The following is a 16362-nucleotide window of genomic DNA, read 5'->3' on the forward strand; positions in this document are numbered from 1 at the left end:
AAGATCCTGGGTGTCATCAGAAGGAACTTCAAAGCCTGTCCTACATACATCAAGTCTCGCCTCTATTTGTCGCTCATTCAACCCAAACTGACTTATGGGTCGGCAGCTTGGATCCCTTCCACAAATGAAGAGAGACACCAGCTAGACATGATACAGAGGTCAGCTGCTAGGTTGTGCTACAACAACTACTCCAGAGAAGCAAGTGTTACGCAGATGCTCAACCAACTTGAATGGCCAAGTTTGGATACCTGTCGCCTTATTACCAGACTTAGCTTGATGTACAGAATTACACACAATCTCAATGCGACATAGACTGGCAGGACCACCTCACCCGACCAACACGAATGACCAGACGACACCACCCATCTTCATACATGCAAATTAGAGTCAACTCAGCGACCTCACGCAAAACAGCTTTTTTCCATGGACAATACCACACTGGAACGGACTGCCCCACGACATATTAGACATACCAGACTACAAAAACTTCAAGACCGCCGTTAGGGACTACCTCAACTAAATTTCGCCATATCCAGTCATAGGTCATTGGTTTGTACCAACTCTGATGCGATGCGGGTACCCGTTTATTCAGAGGATAATGTCCAGATCCAGATCCAGAGGATGCTAGGATCACGAAATACTCCTTTAAGCTTCTGGAGCCTTGCCCTTGTACTGTTTATTAATTGCTCTAATTGAAATTACGTTGCACTCGCTTTCTGCATACAGATCAACCCCCCGGATCAACCCATACCGTACCAGCAGAGCTAAGTACGGTATGGGTTCCTCGTACTAAAGCGAGTCTAGAACATGTATGTATGTAGAAAAGTCAAGTCAGTCAGAGAGCCGGCGGGATCGAGAGATGCAGTCACTGTCTTGATATGGCTATGTAAGACGGACCAAATTTTTATTTGAAAATCAGTCGATTGTAATATGACTTCTGCAAAGTGATTTTTCAACTTACCTTTACTTTACGCAGTTTGGGGACTTGATAAAATAGTTAATTATTTTCGGTCTGACGACCCGTCGAAATCACGAATCACGTCATGTAAGTTGCCATTGGGATGTGATTCCGTTATATTTTGCAGCACCAAAAAGTTGTGGGAGCCGTCATTTTAAAGGGGCACATTCCTTTTTTATTGATGAATATTTTTTTGCCTCCCGACATTGAACGAGTTTTTTTTCCCACACACATAATTTATTTCACTAATAAGTAATCCTCTATTAAAGGCCCATTCAGTGATTTGCTCATCCGGACGATCGTAAAAATCATCAAAATTCAGATTTTGGTACCTTTGTAATTGGCATAGATGTGCTAACATAGCCTGCTAGTGGTTCGGTCGAAAGCCGTGTATTTTAGACAAAATAAAGCATTTGCATGATTCTGGACTTTTGATACTGACAGTACAAAAGTCCGACTCGAGATCGAAAGAAGCTCACTCTCCACGTACCAACACGCGTTATGTATTGTTTCTACTACTTATTACATCAGTAGCTACTATTTTAAACAAAATACACAATTTTAACTGTTTTTCATATTTGAATTGACCGTTAGTTTGCCTCGGTGACCTTTAATTGCTTATTTTGTTTTCTACTACAAAAATTAAGCGTCTGTTTTAAATCAATTTAGACTCTACTTCCCCGTGTTAGAAACACTGGACTAGGAAGTTTTTCCAGTCGATTGGTGGCGCACTGTACGAAAATCTCGATTTTCTCGAGTCGATCTGAGTTGAAGTAGAAAACCTTTCTAAAACTTCTGTTTTTGACTAATTTGTCGATGTATTCAGGGAAAAGTGGTTTAATGAAATTCTGTAGACTTATTCTTTATTTCTAAGCAACTCTGACAAATTTCCATTTTTTTAATGTTCCTGTGAAATCACTGAAAGGGCCTTTAAAGGAAGATGACAAGATATATTTGGAAAATGGACATAGGCGTAGATCCCGGGGGATAGGGGGATAAATCCCGCGCAGGGGGGGGGGGGGCACTTCAATATGGCACTTTCGCACTAAGGGGCATTGGGTGAGAGCAAAATGTAAAAAATATGGGGTCATTGCCTGGTGAGAGCATGATTTTTGGCATTCGGTGAGAGCAAAATGTAAAAAATATGGGGTCATTGCCGGGGGTCATTGGGTGAGAACATGACCTTTTTTAAATGGAATCTTTGGGTGAGAGCCGAAACAGCGCCGCAAAAACCTCGAAAATCGAATTTCTAGTTCTAAATGGCTTCAAATTTCATTGTTTTTTCAAAATAAGTAACAAAATCAGTGATAAATGAAAGTTGCTGTTCAAATTGAACTTGTAAGGGTCTTTGGGTGACAGATCAAATGGAAAAATAAGGGGTCTTTGGGTGACAGAGCATGTGTTCGCAAAAAATATGGGGTCTTTGGGTGACAGCGATGCTGAAAAAGGGGTCTTAACAGCCCTACATACGCGTCACCTCCAAAGTTGGAGTGCCCTCCCGGGGGATAAATCCCCCAACCCCAATATTTTGCCAGGGGGGATAGATAGTCCATATTTTTTTTTTTTTTTTTTACAATCATCCCCCCAATGTTGACGCCTGTATGTGGGTTTCCGACCAACCTCATATATATTTGGCCATTTTAGCCCCCAAAGCCCCAATTTTTTCGCACTACACACGAATTTATTCCACTTTTGCACAATATTTCATCAGTTTAGCTTCAAAATCGCACGCATTTGTATCATAAACTTAATCTGTCGCCAAAAGGTGCCGGATTCATCATAGTGATTTCAAGAAAAATTTTCCAACCCCATCCCCCAATCAATGTCAAAAAGAAATCTACGCCACTAATGGAATTCTTTAAAATTGATGTATAATATAAAATGTCGTCCCTTTCAAGCGTTCATTCAATATTGTTTCTTGTAAATGGGACTGACCGGGGGGACTGATTCCTTATTAGGAATACATATCACCCAAAAGCCCGCCCAAAGGCCCCTTACCGGGGACCCGCCGTATCGGGACGTGGCCCTTATCCAGACCCTTATACTATGAATCCATTTGAACAGCAATGAGTCATCTATCTAATTTGATCTGTAATCTTTTTTACATATTTTTTTGCTTGTGAGCCAGGACTGTCCATTTATATTTTACAAATGTAGGCCTACTGCATCATTTTGTATCTTACATCATATTTTGTTTTACCTTTGATTTTGTGATTTGATTGTGATTTTGTGATTTGATTGTGAGGGTCAACAAAGTTTTGACCTTCCAAAGAGGGGGAGGGGTCAAAAAAGTTTTTTCATTCCTCTTGGGGAAAAGGGAGGGGTCAAGAAAGTTTTGACATCCATCATGTCCATAGGCCTAAGGTGGCGTGGTGGTGTCAACCCCGGGGGTCAAAGTGTTTGTTTTTTCATTCCTCTTGTTTTGGAAACTCTTCAATTGCTCATATCTATGGAACTGGTTCAATTTCAATGGGGTTTTCTGTAGATTCCAGGTTTTTTAATTTAATGCTTTTTGCTATCCTGTAAGAAACTGAAAATTTGATAGGGTAGCTGCAGGTAATATGGGACAGCAGGTAATATGGGACACCTGTTTTCATTTTAACAAAAAGTAGCTTAGAGAAGGTACACACTTTAAGTTGATTTGTTAAGTGTTTAGAGACATCAATTGTGCTTCTAGAAATGCAGTTTTGGAGTCTGTGTATCAAACTCTTGGAAATCAATGTCAAAAGAGTGAAATTGCCCAAAAATTTACGTCGTTTTTTGGCCTGATATAAAATCAATGACGCCACATTTTATGATTGTGTATCCAAATACTCTGGTACTGAGGGTGCATTTGTCACTTTTATGATCTTTAGGTGATGGGTTAAGCTTATCAGCAGGTAAAATTCCAGGTAAAAGTGGCACTTTCCTTTTATAAATGATTATTTTGTCTGATTTTCAACTGAATGGGTGCAGGTAATATGGGACACATAGGAAATTGTGTGCATTGTCAATGCGAAAAGCAAAATTATTTAGAAAATTGAATTTTCTTGTTGAAATTTGCATTTAACATTCAAAATCATGTAACAAAAATGTTTTTAGAACAAAAGAGTGATTTTCTGAACATTTTGATTTTCACCATAGAGATAACACAGTGTCCCATATTACCTGCACATGCAGGTAATATGGGACACTTGACGATGACGTCATTTTGACGTCATAGCGTCCAAACAAACATAAAAACAAGATAACATTGCCTGTTTTATTAATCTTAAAGGACAGGTTGTTCATCATAACAATCTCTTTTGGGCATATCTTCTATAGTTTTTATGCACATAAGCTAAACGTCCTTAATGGTCCCATATTACCTGCAGGTACCCTATTTCCAAGTTCAAACTGATTTTGCAATTATCACATTTTTTTTTCATGGGATGCATATGCAGTTACTTTTAGGGAACACTTTATTTTTTTTCTTTTCCGAAGACCTTTTTTAACTTAAAAATGTAGCAAATTAGTAATTTAGTCAGAAATTAAGTACCTGTAGCTCAAGACGGGAACTGAGAATGAGAAGCAGTGCTAAACCACCAAGAAGCCCTTTAATTCGCCGATATTCGTCAGCTAGCGGAGGTCAAAGTTCACATCCGAAATTACGACAGCGATAAGCGATTCTGTACCAACTATTTGTCTGCAAAGTGTAGGAGGACTTTTAAAGTTTAAACTCAATAATTTAGAAAGATGACGATGATTTTGTATCACAAGATGCAGTTTAGGTGACGAAGCCATCTCAGGAGGACAAACTGTGCATCAATCTTGGGGGGAAATAGTTTGGAATAAAGTTCATAAGAGAAAAAAAGTTGACGGAAACTTCACCTATTTGCTGACGATAAATACATCACAACAACAGCCAGCAGCATCACACAAGCTTACGGTTTCCAATCACTTCCTGACGGGCTAGAAGTAGACTTATAAAATGGAATTCTTAAAGAAAACTTTCTTATGTTTATGTTTTTCTTATTTATTAACTTTTGTGATAACTGAGAAAGTTTACACAGATGAATTTGCGGTTCATATTCGTGGAGGAAGGTCGGTAGCTGATGAATTAGCGGTCAAGTACGGCTATGTCAACAAAGGACAGGTAATCTTGTCAAGAATGCTTGAATCATTGAATTTATACTGATTGGATTAGGAATTATGTAATGTATGGTACCCCATGTATAAATCTGCAGGGGCATGATGAGTTGAAAAATATTGCGTAATTTGAATTTAAAAGCTGCGTGCTTGCATTCAAGTTCAAGTCTTCCAGCTAGCACCAAAAAAAAAGTTCATTTGCTTGTCCTCTTCCGACCGACCCTAATAATATGGGAAAACAAGGTGTTTTTTGTCACTACACTGTATAAGTGAATACCGACCCTAATTTTGGTAATTCTAGAAAAAGCATTTTTTTCTTTCAACTTTTTTGACATCCTGAAAAGGTTTTTGTTTTAAATTAGAGCGTCTACACACTTTAAAAGGGCATTTCGTGATCCACAGCACCGGGGTACTGGTACAAATGACCATACGGGACGTGCACGCAAACATGGGTAGCATTTTCAGCCTTCTGGTATATCAATGACCCCTTTTTCAAAGCCTATTTTGGTATATATATGAATGGGTCCTTTTTTTCAAAATTTTCTCAATTTTTTCGGAAAACAGCCCAATTTTTCCTTAATCTAGCCAAAATTTGCATAATTTTCCCAAAATTTTGGGAAAATTGGTAAAAACCAGAGGAGGCTTAAAGGCATTCCTACAATGCATTATGATTGGGAAATTTGATCAATATAACCTAATTTTAAAGGCAAAGTCCCCATTGCCACACACACAAAATGGTCATTTTAAAACTGCAGCCAACGAGCTAATAGTTGAGACTTAGGACTGATATTTGATTTTCTTACAGGAAACATTCATATTGTCCCACTGCATTAATTTTATTCCTAAGTCTCGATGTTATGAATGTTAAATAATAGGATGAAAACACCAGGACTCAGTACACCGGTCGATCTTACCATTTCCGATGTTGATTAAGATACTTCTTGCATCGATCCCGAGATGCGGAAAAACCAATAGTCATTTTGTCCCACATAAATGAATAAATAACAAAGACCCCGATCCCCAGGTGGACTCACCCAAAAGGTGACGTCACACCATCTGATCGTCCCTTATCCTCCTTGGTCTCCGACTGACACAGACGTGCCTATCGATTGTTCATAGCACTGTGTATCTTTTCTCGACCAAGGCGAGATATACGGTTGTAGTTTCACACCTTAGGTAAAACCAAACCGGTATTGTTCGGCTGAGGATAGTTTTGACGGCATTTTCTAGCGAAAAAGTGACAAAAAACAATCCAAAACTTAGCTACATATCGTGCCTCCGTTTGTATACGGGACACACGAGCAATTCAAAATGGCCGCCGTTGACGCCCATTCATTTTGTTTCCCACGTAAAACAACCATTGCAGCCTGTAAGTTACAATAGATGTTTGTACATACACATTGTATTTCATGTACGGTAGGTTATTGTTGCTATGTTAGGGTGATTACTCTATCGTTATGTCTTCATTACCGTCCGATAAGACGAAAGTTAATCAGATATTCATACGGTGGGGATTGGTAGGGACCCGCCTGACATTTTAGTAATAAAGTTAGCCAGTCCTTACTTTACCACTAACGTTAGCGACCAGCCTCCGTGCTCAGGTTTGCTTACTGGGCTTGAGTCGCGTGTTGGGGGGGGGGTAGTGCCCCCTCCCTTTCTCCTCGCTTTGCCTCGCCCTGTCGGGCTTGCCCTTCCCTGGTGACGGAGTGGGACCCACACCGCTCTGTTTCACCCACAGGGAGTGCTCACGATCTTCTAGATGTCTTTCTTTTGCTTAGGACTCTCCGAGTTCCAGCTTGACGATTGGGATAGCTCCGCCATCGCCATAAGACGAAGAAGAAATCTACCAAGGGCACTGGTAAGGTCGATACGGTAGATTCTGCTGTGACAGCCCCTATGGGTCATGGCAGGTCTGCTTAAGGGGGCTCCGGTCCCCGGACAAGCAGGCGGTTCCTTCGGGACTGCTAAGCGCCCAAAGGCTCAGCAGCCAGCGAAAGCACTGACTATACTTCGAGCAAAGTAGCAGGCAGCAGAGCGGTAACCACCAACGGAAACCCTAGCGGGTTTTGCAGGAGGAGGATACCAGTCGCTACGTAGATCGCTGCGGTGACAGCCCCAATGGGTCATGGCAGGTCTGCTTAAGGGGGCTCCGGTCCCCGGACAAGCAGGCGGTTCCTTCGGGGACGGCTAGCGCGTCCAAAGGCTCAGCAGCCAGCGAAAGCACTGACTATACGTCGGAGCAAAGTAGCAGGCAGCAGAGCGGTAACCACCAGCGAAAACCCTAGCGGGTTTTGTAGCAGGAGGATACCAGTCCTCTAGCGAAAAATCCTCACGGGTTTTTAGCAGGAGGACACCCGTCTGTTGCAGGCATATCTACGGGCTCAAACAGCCACAGTAGTAGCCAGCGACGGGCAGCATGCAAGGGTACCCCGGGCTTGCCTGGGTTGAACCCTAGCATGCATGGGTTCAGCAGAGACGATACCGCGGCTAACGCTGTGGGGGTAGTCTTAGCAGAACCAACTGGGGTTGTCACACAGCAGCGTTCCATGGCGGGACCGCCGAGTGATACCCTGGGCCCTAGAATAGCTGCTGGCTGTCCACAGGGACTGGCTGGCGATTATTCAGGGGTTGCATGCGGTGGCAGCTACAAAGACGAGCTACGGCTTGACTTCAGTGGTAGCCGCTATGCACCCGCCCATAGCTGCCGTGAGTGGTCCGCCACACACAGCGACCTTGGGCGAAGCTCTAGAGGGTAGAGTAAGTAGCTTGAACAGCCTAGCTGATCAGCAACCCACTTATGTCCTCGAGAGCCAGCGGAGCGTGGGTGATCCATTACCGTCAATGGGTCAATTACCCTCTCTTGATCGATCACTGTCAAATCAACAGAGCATAGCTCCATTGATTGACGCTGCCTATTCAGGTGGCGAGGCGATTGATCGGGGGTATGCACGCTCAGCTCCCCGTGGTACTAGGCAAGCTCCCTCTAGCCAAGGGACAGCCGGTATAGCGGGTACCCATACACATCGCTTGATCCCCTTGCGGGGAACGCAGTGAGGCATGGGTACAGTGGTACACAGCCGGAGCCCTCACGGGCACCTACGCTGGAACCACGCATACAGCGGTACAGCCGGAACCCTCACGGGTACCCATGCTAGTACCGCGCCGATACCACGCCAGCACACAGCTTGATCCCCCAAACAGGGAACGCAGTGTGGCGAGGGTACAGCGGTCCACATTTGGGAACCCTCACGGGTACCCACGCTGATACCGCACCGGTACCGCAGCACCCGCCTTAGTCGCCACAGTCTCTGTGGCAACAGGGGGGGGAGGCGGTGCTGGTACTGCAGTACCATGGGGTTACCCTGGTGGCGGATCCTTTCAGGGTCAGCTGCCGGCTGGGTATGCCCCGTGGTACCCGTCGCATGGTGTTTCTTCCACGGCCTAGCACCGTGGCAAGTGTCGCCTAGCGATGGCCACGCAGTACCAATATCAGCTGTTGACCAGGCCAGCCGGCATGGGGCTAACCCAGATCTTGATCAGGGTAGGCCCCGTGCTGCTAGCGCTAGGACGACGGCTGCGAGAGCATGCGGACCCAGTGGTGCCATGGCGGATACCTCAGGGTCTTGCGGGAGTACTCCCTCTTCTGCTGGCAGGTAGTCGGCGAGCCACACAGTGGTTATGCCTTCTTACCCGCTTTCAGATGCCCGTCCTCAGTTACCGCCATCATCGGAGCATGATACGGATACTGTGGGCGAGGGAAAGGAGTCGGAAGCTGAGTACGGTAGTGACATCACTACAATCTCCTTCCCCCGCTGCCCCGCGAGGGGAGCAACAGCACTGATCTTCCTCCGGACACCCCCCTAAGGGGGAGTCCATGGAGGAGGACCAGGGGATCCTTTCAGTAGGATGCTCAGCTGCTGCTTCCTCACAGGGGACGCCTGCACTCTCATTCCCGCAAACCTCACGGGTAGATATCGTGGGCTGTCGAGCTCAGTAGAGCTATGACGCCGCTGCTTGCACGCTTCTCTGCGTGTAACACGGAGGACCACGGGACCTACCTGAGGGGATCCGAGAGGACCCAGATGTCGCTCAAGCGTATCACGCCAGACAACATCTGAGCTCTTCCGCGAGGTGAGCCTATTAGCGGTGCTAACAGCTAGCCTCAACGAGAGCTCCATGGGCCTAGCCCATAGGGTGTACTGTCCACTCAGCGCCGGTGGGTGGGGCCTGCCACTCCAATCGCTCAACGCGATGGAAAGGCAGGGTCCTTTTTCTCTTTGGATGCTTCTGCGCTACGGTGGAGGACCGTGCAAAGAAGCTACCAACGGGAGCACTCTGAAGAAGTCGGCCGAGCCCACTACCTCTGCAGCACCCATTTCTGGGAGGCGCAAGGGTAGCACAGGAACAGCTGGCAAGCCCCAAGAAGAGCAAACGCTCTTCCAAGGGAAGCTAGGCAGAGCATTCCTGGGGGCTCAGCGTTTTTCCACAGGGGATCTCCCAGTGGACGACCGCTTATGGCTTTCGCCCAGAGGTGGGAAACCATCTCTTTGAGCGCCTGGGTATGGTCAGTGGTGAGTGGGGGTTACAGACTGGCAACCCAGTCTCCCCACATTCGCCTGCACATTTCAGAGGTCCACAGTAGTGCCGTCAGACGGCCCCCAGCGCCGGGCACTACTGACAGGGATCACACAGCTTCTCACGAAGCGGGCGATTGTCCCGGTCTACCCCCCGTTCTACGGGTGATCTTGGAGCCATTGGCTCCAAGGAAGACCGGCGACGGGGGCCCCATCCGGAACCGCAGGCTGTTGAACAAGTTCTTCAGGCCCAAGAGGTTCAGAATGGGGACTCTCGCCTCGGTGCTAGCCTGCCCCATCAGGGGTATGGGAACAGCATCGCTAGATCTCTCGGACGCCTATCTGCATATGCCAATCGCCTCTCAAGATCGGAGGCATCTGCGCTTCTAGGTACAGGATCAAAATTACCAGTTTTGATACCGCCATCCGCCTGTCCATCTCTCCCAGGGTGTTTACACTCTTGGTCAGAGCGGTGGCAGCGCATCTGAAGCACAGGGGTGTCAACATCAGTTGCTACCTGGACGCTTGGCTCATATACGGACGCACTCCACTGAAGACTACGGGTCTCATGGGGTTGATAGTCCGTAGGGTGCGGACCCTGGATTTTTGATCAGCTCAAAAAGTCCAGCGTGGTCCCGACGCAGACACCACTATTTGTAGGGGCTCAGATCACCTCACGGAGGGGTTCAAGCGGTGCTCTCACCCGAGCGGGTGATTTAACATGGTGCGGTGTGCCTGACTCTTGGCGAGTCTCGGCAAAACCCGCTGTGGCATGGATGAAGGTGGTAGGCCTAATGGCCAGTATGGTAGACCTCGTACTGTGCTGCCGGTTCTACGCTAGGCTTACCCAACTACACCTTCTAGCCTGCTTGCAGGCCCAGTCGTCACCAATATCCCTCGCGGTTCCGCTGTCGGAGATCGCGAGAGAACTCTGGTGGTGGACCCATCAGCCCAATTTGACCCAGGGTGTCAGGTTTCCTGCACCCCGGTATGTCACGTAGTGACGACCATAAAGCGCCAAAACGGGCTGGGGGTCCACATCCACGGAGACTCCGCCTCGGGCCTATGGTGGCCATAGAGACAGAGTTTCACATCAACCTCCCTCGCTTACGAGGAGGTGATCGTGGAATCACATACCGTTGTCCTGACGGATAACACAACCGTGGTAGCCTACCCCAACAGACAAGGGGACTCCGGGCCACCACGATTGAGCCTGCATGCACGACACCTGATAGGGTGGTGCAAGTTCAGACAGATTACGATGAGAGCGATACACATCCGCGGGCGTCACCAGCATCCTCGCCGCACAATCTGTCACGAGGAAGGGTGTCGGGACCAGCAGAATGGTCCCTTGTTCGCAGGTCGCTCAGACGATCTTCAAGGGATGTACCACCCCTCGAAAGATCTGTTCGCATCTCATCGCAATCATCCACTGCCGGTGTACTGCTCAAGGGTCGCGGACCCCAAGCATTCACCGTGGACGCTCTGTCCATAGACTGGGGAGGATGACAGCTTATGCAGTCCCTCCGATCTCACTACTCATGAGGGTGGTGGCCAAGATCGGGTGGGAAGACTGCATTGTCATTCTGCTAGCGGCAAGGCCGCTGGCACTCCCCGAGGTACCAGATCTACTCCGGATGCCCGGAGCGGAGGTACCCCGTCTATCACTAGAGCACCTGCAGTTAGCTGCATGGCCCTTACCAGGGAACGCGCAGCGGAGGGATACTTTTCATCAGAAGCTGTTTTTCTCATCGCCGGGCTAGACGGAAGTCTACCCTCCGTGCGTATAGCCAGAGTCTGGCTCCATACTACGCTTGGTGCAATGAGACAAATAGCTCTCCCGCTAGAGCCTCTGTGCTGCTAGTTCCGGAGTTTCTGACAGAAAAGTTCCAAGCAAGACTTCAGCGGGCCACTGGGGCCAGCTATAAGTCAGCTGTCCTCTCCATTCACCGAGGTTTCGAGACGGGTCGACTATCATAGCCGATGGTTACCTTATTAGTCTACGCCTCGACGGTATGTTCAACGAGTGTCTACCAAAAAGGAAAGTGATCCTCCTAAGGGATCCCAACACAGTCTTAGATTACTTTAAGGGTCACCCTTTTGACCTTCCGTCAAAAGCGACGCTTAAATACGTAACTCTCAAGATGGCTTTCCGGTTTGGCGTTGGCTTCGGACGGCGGTGCTGAGTTGCACACGGTCTCGAGGTTAGCTTCCGTGTTCACAAACACTGGAGCGACACTGTTTCGGGCGCTCTGTTCTCGTGGCTACTGAACGAGCGCGGTGCATACCGACATTCGCCCCTCTCCAATCCCCAGGGTTGGGCAAGGTTCGCTGAAGCCAAAGATAGGCTGGGGTGTCCGATAAGGCGCTGCAGCACTATTTCTTCCGAACACAAGCCTTGCGAGGGACTCACGACCGCATTCATCACCCTTACAGAGCCTTTCGCCCAGCCGCTGTCGCAATGGCTGGTCCAGGTGTTGGTGGAGTCCGGGAATCGCGAAGGTTTCAAGCGTCCCACGACCCACTCGACACGAGCTATCTCATCATCTTGGGTATACCGTTCGGTTGTCCCTTGAGGAGATCTAGCAGGCGGTGTCCCTAAAGCCACCTTCGCCTTTCTCTCACGATACTTCCGTTTACGTTAGTAATCAGAGACGGGCGGGAGGTTTACCGACATTGTTCGGGCGATCATAATACGGTGGTGTACGGGTACCAGGTTTTCAGACTATACAGAATACTCAGCATGGTAAGAACCAGTGTCGCTATTCTTAACCACCAAACTTATTAAGTAAGGAGGTTTATGTCTGTGATCGCGTGGTCTTTCTTGTTTTCCCGACCGTTGGGGGAAAATATTTCTGACCTCGCGAAAACCATCGCACCGCTCCCGATCCCTGATCAGATGCTGACCAATCTTGTACCTCCATCCGTCGGTTACTTGCTAGATCGATCTTTCAGATGTTGATGCAAGAAGTATCTTAATCAACATCGGAACGGTAAGATCGACCGGTGTACTGAGTCTAGTCCCAAACAGAAATGTTTGGTAGACTCATAACCGTGCGATCTTACCTTTCCGATGTTGATTATCCCGGACCCGCCACCCCTACAAGTTTGGTCCGGTAGGGATCCCAAGTCGGATAAGGGATTTATCAGATGGTGTGACGTCACCTTTTGGGTGAGTCCACTTGGGGATCGGGGGTCTTTGTTATTTATTCATTTATGTGGGACAAAATGACTATTGGTTTTTTCCGCATCTCGGGATCGATGCAAGAAGTATCTTAATCAACATCGGAAAGGTAAGATCGCACCGGTTATGAGTCTACCAAACATTTCTGTTTGGGACTAATATTTGCACACAATTCCAATGCAAGGCATGATCAACTGTACCATATGTGTACAAAAGCCAGACATACAAGGTCAGAAACCCCATTGGGTTGTGGGAATGTCTTTAAACATCCTCTGGGTAAAAACTAAGACAATTTTGGGTAAATTCGGCCGAAAATTTTGTCTTTTGGTATATCAATGGGTCCAAATTTCTTGAAAAATTGGTATATTTATGGGTCTACTTCCAAAATCTCAGCGCACGTCCCTACCAAAACCAAACTTGAGTACCCCGGACCACAGCATCATCCCCCCACTTAAAAAAAAAAATTGAGATTTTTATACCACTGTAAACCTCTGGCTACATCATGTTTCGTAGTTATGACTCCTGAAAGTGGCGGGACTGCAATTGGGCACCTTAATACCGAAGAATGACCCATCATGACAATACTAGAGAAATATCCCAATTCACTACTACATGTATGGCCTATTTATAAAATAGGCCAATTAAAGGCATACAGTCATGTTTTGGCTACGAAAAGAAAAAAAATCCTGAACGGCCGACCCAATTCTGAAAAAGTTGTGAAGGACAAGCAAACTACCTTTTTTTTACCTATAACTTTAAAATATTTTCAGATGTACATTTGTACTCTGCTTTCCTTTTAAAGTTGGGATTTGTGAGCATCCAAAGTTTGTTATAATTTATTCAACTATGTCATGAGTGTGTTTTTGTCATTCTATGGGCATGGGGGTCGTGACCCCTGCCCTGGTGCCCATATGACTCAAAAGTCACATTGTCTACATGTATGGTCTCATGCATCTGAGACATGGAGACAGGTCACTCTCTTTCCAAAGGTTGACCTTGTTGACAGTGACAGTTGAAACATTCATGAATTGTAAATTTTTTATTTTATACAGCCATGAAACATACATTTTTTATGTTATGAGACCCACATTCAAAGTCCAAGCAAAAATTTGGCTTTGGTAGTTTTGGTACGGTACAGTACCGTACTCAACTTCATCATAGTTAGAAACAAGAAGAAGGATCATTCCATGTCAAATTATAAACCAGGGATCCAGGTGAGCCTCTCAGATTTTGATGAAATTCCATCATCATAATCTGTTATGGCCATGCAAAAACTTTTAGGCCATGTGTTTAAAAAATGGCCCCTTGAAGTTTGGCCTGGATCCCCTTTTGTTTTTTACGAGTGTCATTGGTGAACTATAGTATGTGGCTCATGTATCTTGAAGCTTCCTATATTCTGGACATATTTTTAAAAGCTACCATACCGTACAAGCTTGCATCCAAGCTAACCTTTTGCTATATTTTCAGAATCTGGCTTTGGCAAAAATGATCAACTCCATGTTTTCACTAGACTACCGAGTCAACTGGTACTGTAAAAGCAGACATTTTCGCGCCATGTTTATTTTCGTGTTCCAAGATTCTACTCAGAAAATAACAATGCGTGGATAATTGTGACGTGTCATGTCAAAAGGAGACACTTTTGAGCAGGTTATAAATTTTGAGGTTTTTACATATCTTAAATATAGAAATATTTTGCTGCACAATGCCGTTTTCCCCAACGAAATTAGACATTCCTAAGGGAAGATATTGAGTTCGTAAGTTATGGTATTATAAAATTAGAAATTGAGATATCGGCCTTTTAAAATATTATTGACAATGTTCAGAGTAGGAATTACCTAGAAAAATGTCTTAAAAAATACAAGATGACAGTTATATTCCGGTCTGAAACTCTCAGACAATATTTTAAACATTACTAACAACATCACAAATTCGCAAAAACAAACCCAAATTGTGAAAAAATCATCCCCAGGCAAATTTTTGGCTATTTCTCCATTTACTATCCTGCCCAAAAGTGTCTCCTTTTGACATGACACGTCACAATTAATCAAATATCAAATTTTTGCTGAACCATGAAATATTGAGACTTTCTTCCTTACTTACTTTTAAGTAAGTTGCCATGTAAGATCGTAAATTAAAATTTACTATCTTACATGGCAACTGTTTGGTCTTTAGTGGACATAAGGTAAGACCCCCGAGTGGTGTCACATGAAAGAGAAAAAGGAAAGAATATACCGTGTTAAAAATATGTACCCAACCCAGGGTGACACTCATTATAAGAACCAGGTGAATTATATTCATATGGGTCCTTTCATGTCTCGAAATGCCAAGAAGGTATGATCCCTTCCCCGAGTGGTATCATTTGAAAGAAAAAAAGTAAAAAATATAATAAAAACTAGAATTTTGCAGTTCTCGACTGTTTGTTTTGGTGGTTGTTCCCACAAAATTTAATGAACCTGCAATCATGGCGATATGACTGTGGGTGACCCTGAATGACCCCAAAACGACCTTGACATTTTTGCTGAAAATCAGGTCAAGAACCTCTGGCTGTGCAACTCCCCACCAAGTCTCATCACTGTAACCCATTTGAATCTGTGCATAAGAGTATTTAGCTTGATATGCAAAAATTATGCAAATTAGCTACCTATTACCATATTTTGTGAGGAAAACATGGAATTTGAAGACTGCAAATTGCCACCCCTTCACCTTGTCACATCACTATAGATCTACCAGTTCCCAGATATGGCACTTGCAACCAATTAATGACGGATGGATAACCATGAAACATACCTCTGGTGGAGGCATAATAATTTCCCTACTGGGGTTGAACCGGTTGATACTCCTCATAAGACCTGGGTCAATACTCGTATAAGATCCTTTCATACCTCTAATTATTATTCTTCTTCCTTATACATTATACATGTATGTGCATACCTCAATTTGAGTATTGTCGCACGGGCTTAACGTGCACCATTTTACCTACATGTATGCAAGATCCTGGAACCTAGGATTGCCAAGAAGGTATGACCCCCTTGGAGTAGTGTTAAATGAAAGAGAAAAGTAAGGAATATATCCCCACCCAGGGGTGACACTCATTATAATTATAAGACCCAAGTCAATATTCTTTATCTCAAAATGCCCCCCTCCCTCCCGAGTGGTGTCAAATGAAAGAGCAATATTCCTTTTAAGACCCGGGTCAGTACCAGTATTCATATTTTGGTAACCCCGGGTGGAGTCACATGAAAGAGGAAAAGTCCGAAGCATGTGACAGTGGTATATTACAATACTGTGGAAGCCACATGGTTCAGCAGAGCAGTAACCACTCTAGCTAGTAATCCAGTTTCTAGACTGCTTTTCCATGTGCCTTTGTTGTGCATTTTAATTGCAATCCAAAGAAAGTAGTCCACTTGAGGAGGAAGAAAAGGAGTATGCTGACTGAAAAGATCAGTTAGATATAATCTTACCAATTTTGCACAAATTAATACAAATCAGTGTTAATATATGAAATTGTTAGGGTATGCAATGCATGATGGGCAAGTAGT

General features: G+C 45.4%; 3 protein-coding genes across 3 annotated transcripts in view; 2 read left to right on the plus strand and 1 right to left on the minus strand.

The window, feature by feature from the left end:
- The window catches only part of LOC140171761 (importin-11-like), a 55685-nt gene extending 54651 nt beyond the window's left edge, over positions 1-1034 (minus strand). The window contains 1 exon segment of the mRNA XM_072195081.1: positions 962-1034. The gene's annotated coding sequence lies outside the window, so the exon portion shown is untranslated.
- Positions 1-16362, plus strand: part of LOC140171766 (F-box/LRR-repeat protein 4-like) — a 238554-nt gene that overhangs the window by 181760 nt on the left and 40432 nt on the right. The window lies entirely within an intron of this gene.
- LOC140171762 (proprotein convertase subtilisin/kexin type 6-like) overlaps positions 4605-16362 on the plus strand; it is a 73021-nt gene continuing 61263 nt past the window's right edge. Inside the window, exon 1 of the mRNA XM_072195082.1 lies at positions 4605-5072. Coding sequence (XP_072051183.1) covers positions 4908-5072 — 165 coding nt within the window. The 5' untranslated portion in view covers positions 4605-4907. The remainder of the gene's footprint in view (positions 5073-16362) is intronic.

This window comes from Amphiura filiformis, chromosome 15 (genome assembly GCF_039555335.1).
Source record: "Amphiura filiformis chromosome 15, Afil_fr2py, whole genome shotgun sequence".
NCBI classification, from domain to species: domain Eukaryota; kingdom Metazoa; phylum Echinodermata; class Ophiuroidea; order Amphilepidida; family Amphiuridae; genus Amphiura; species Amphiura filiformis.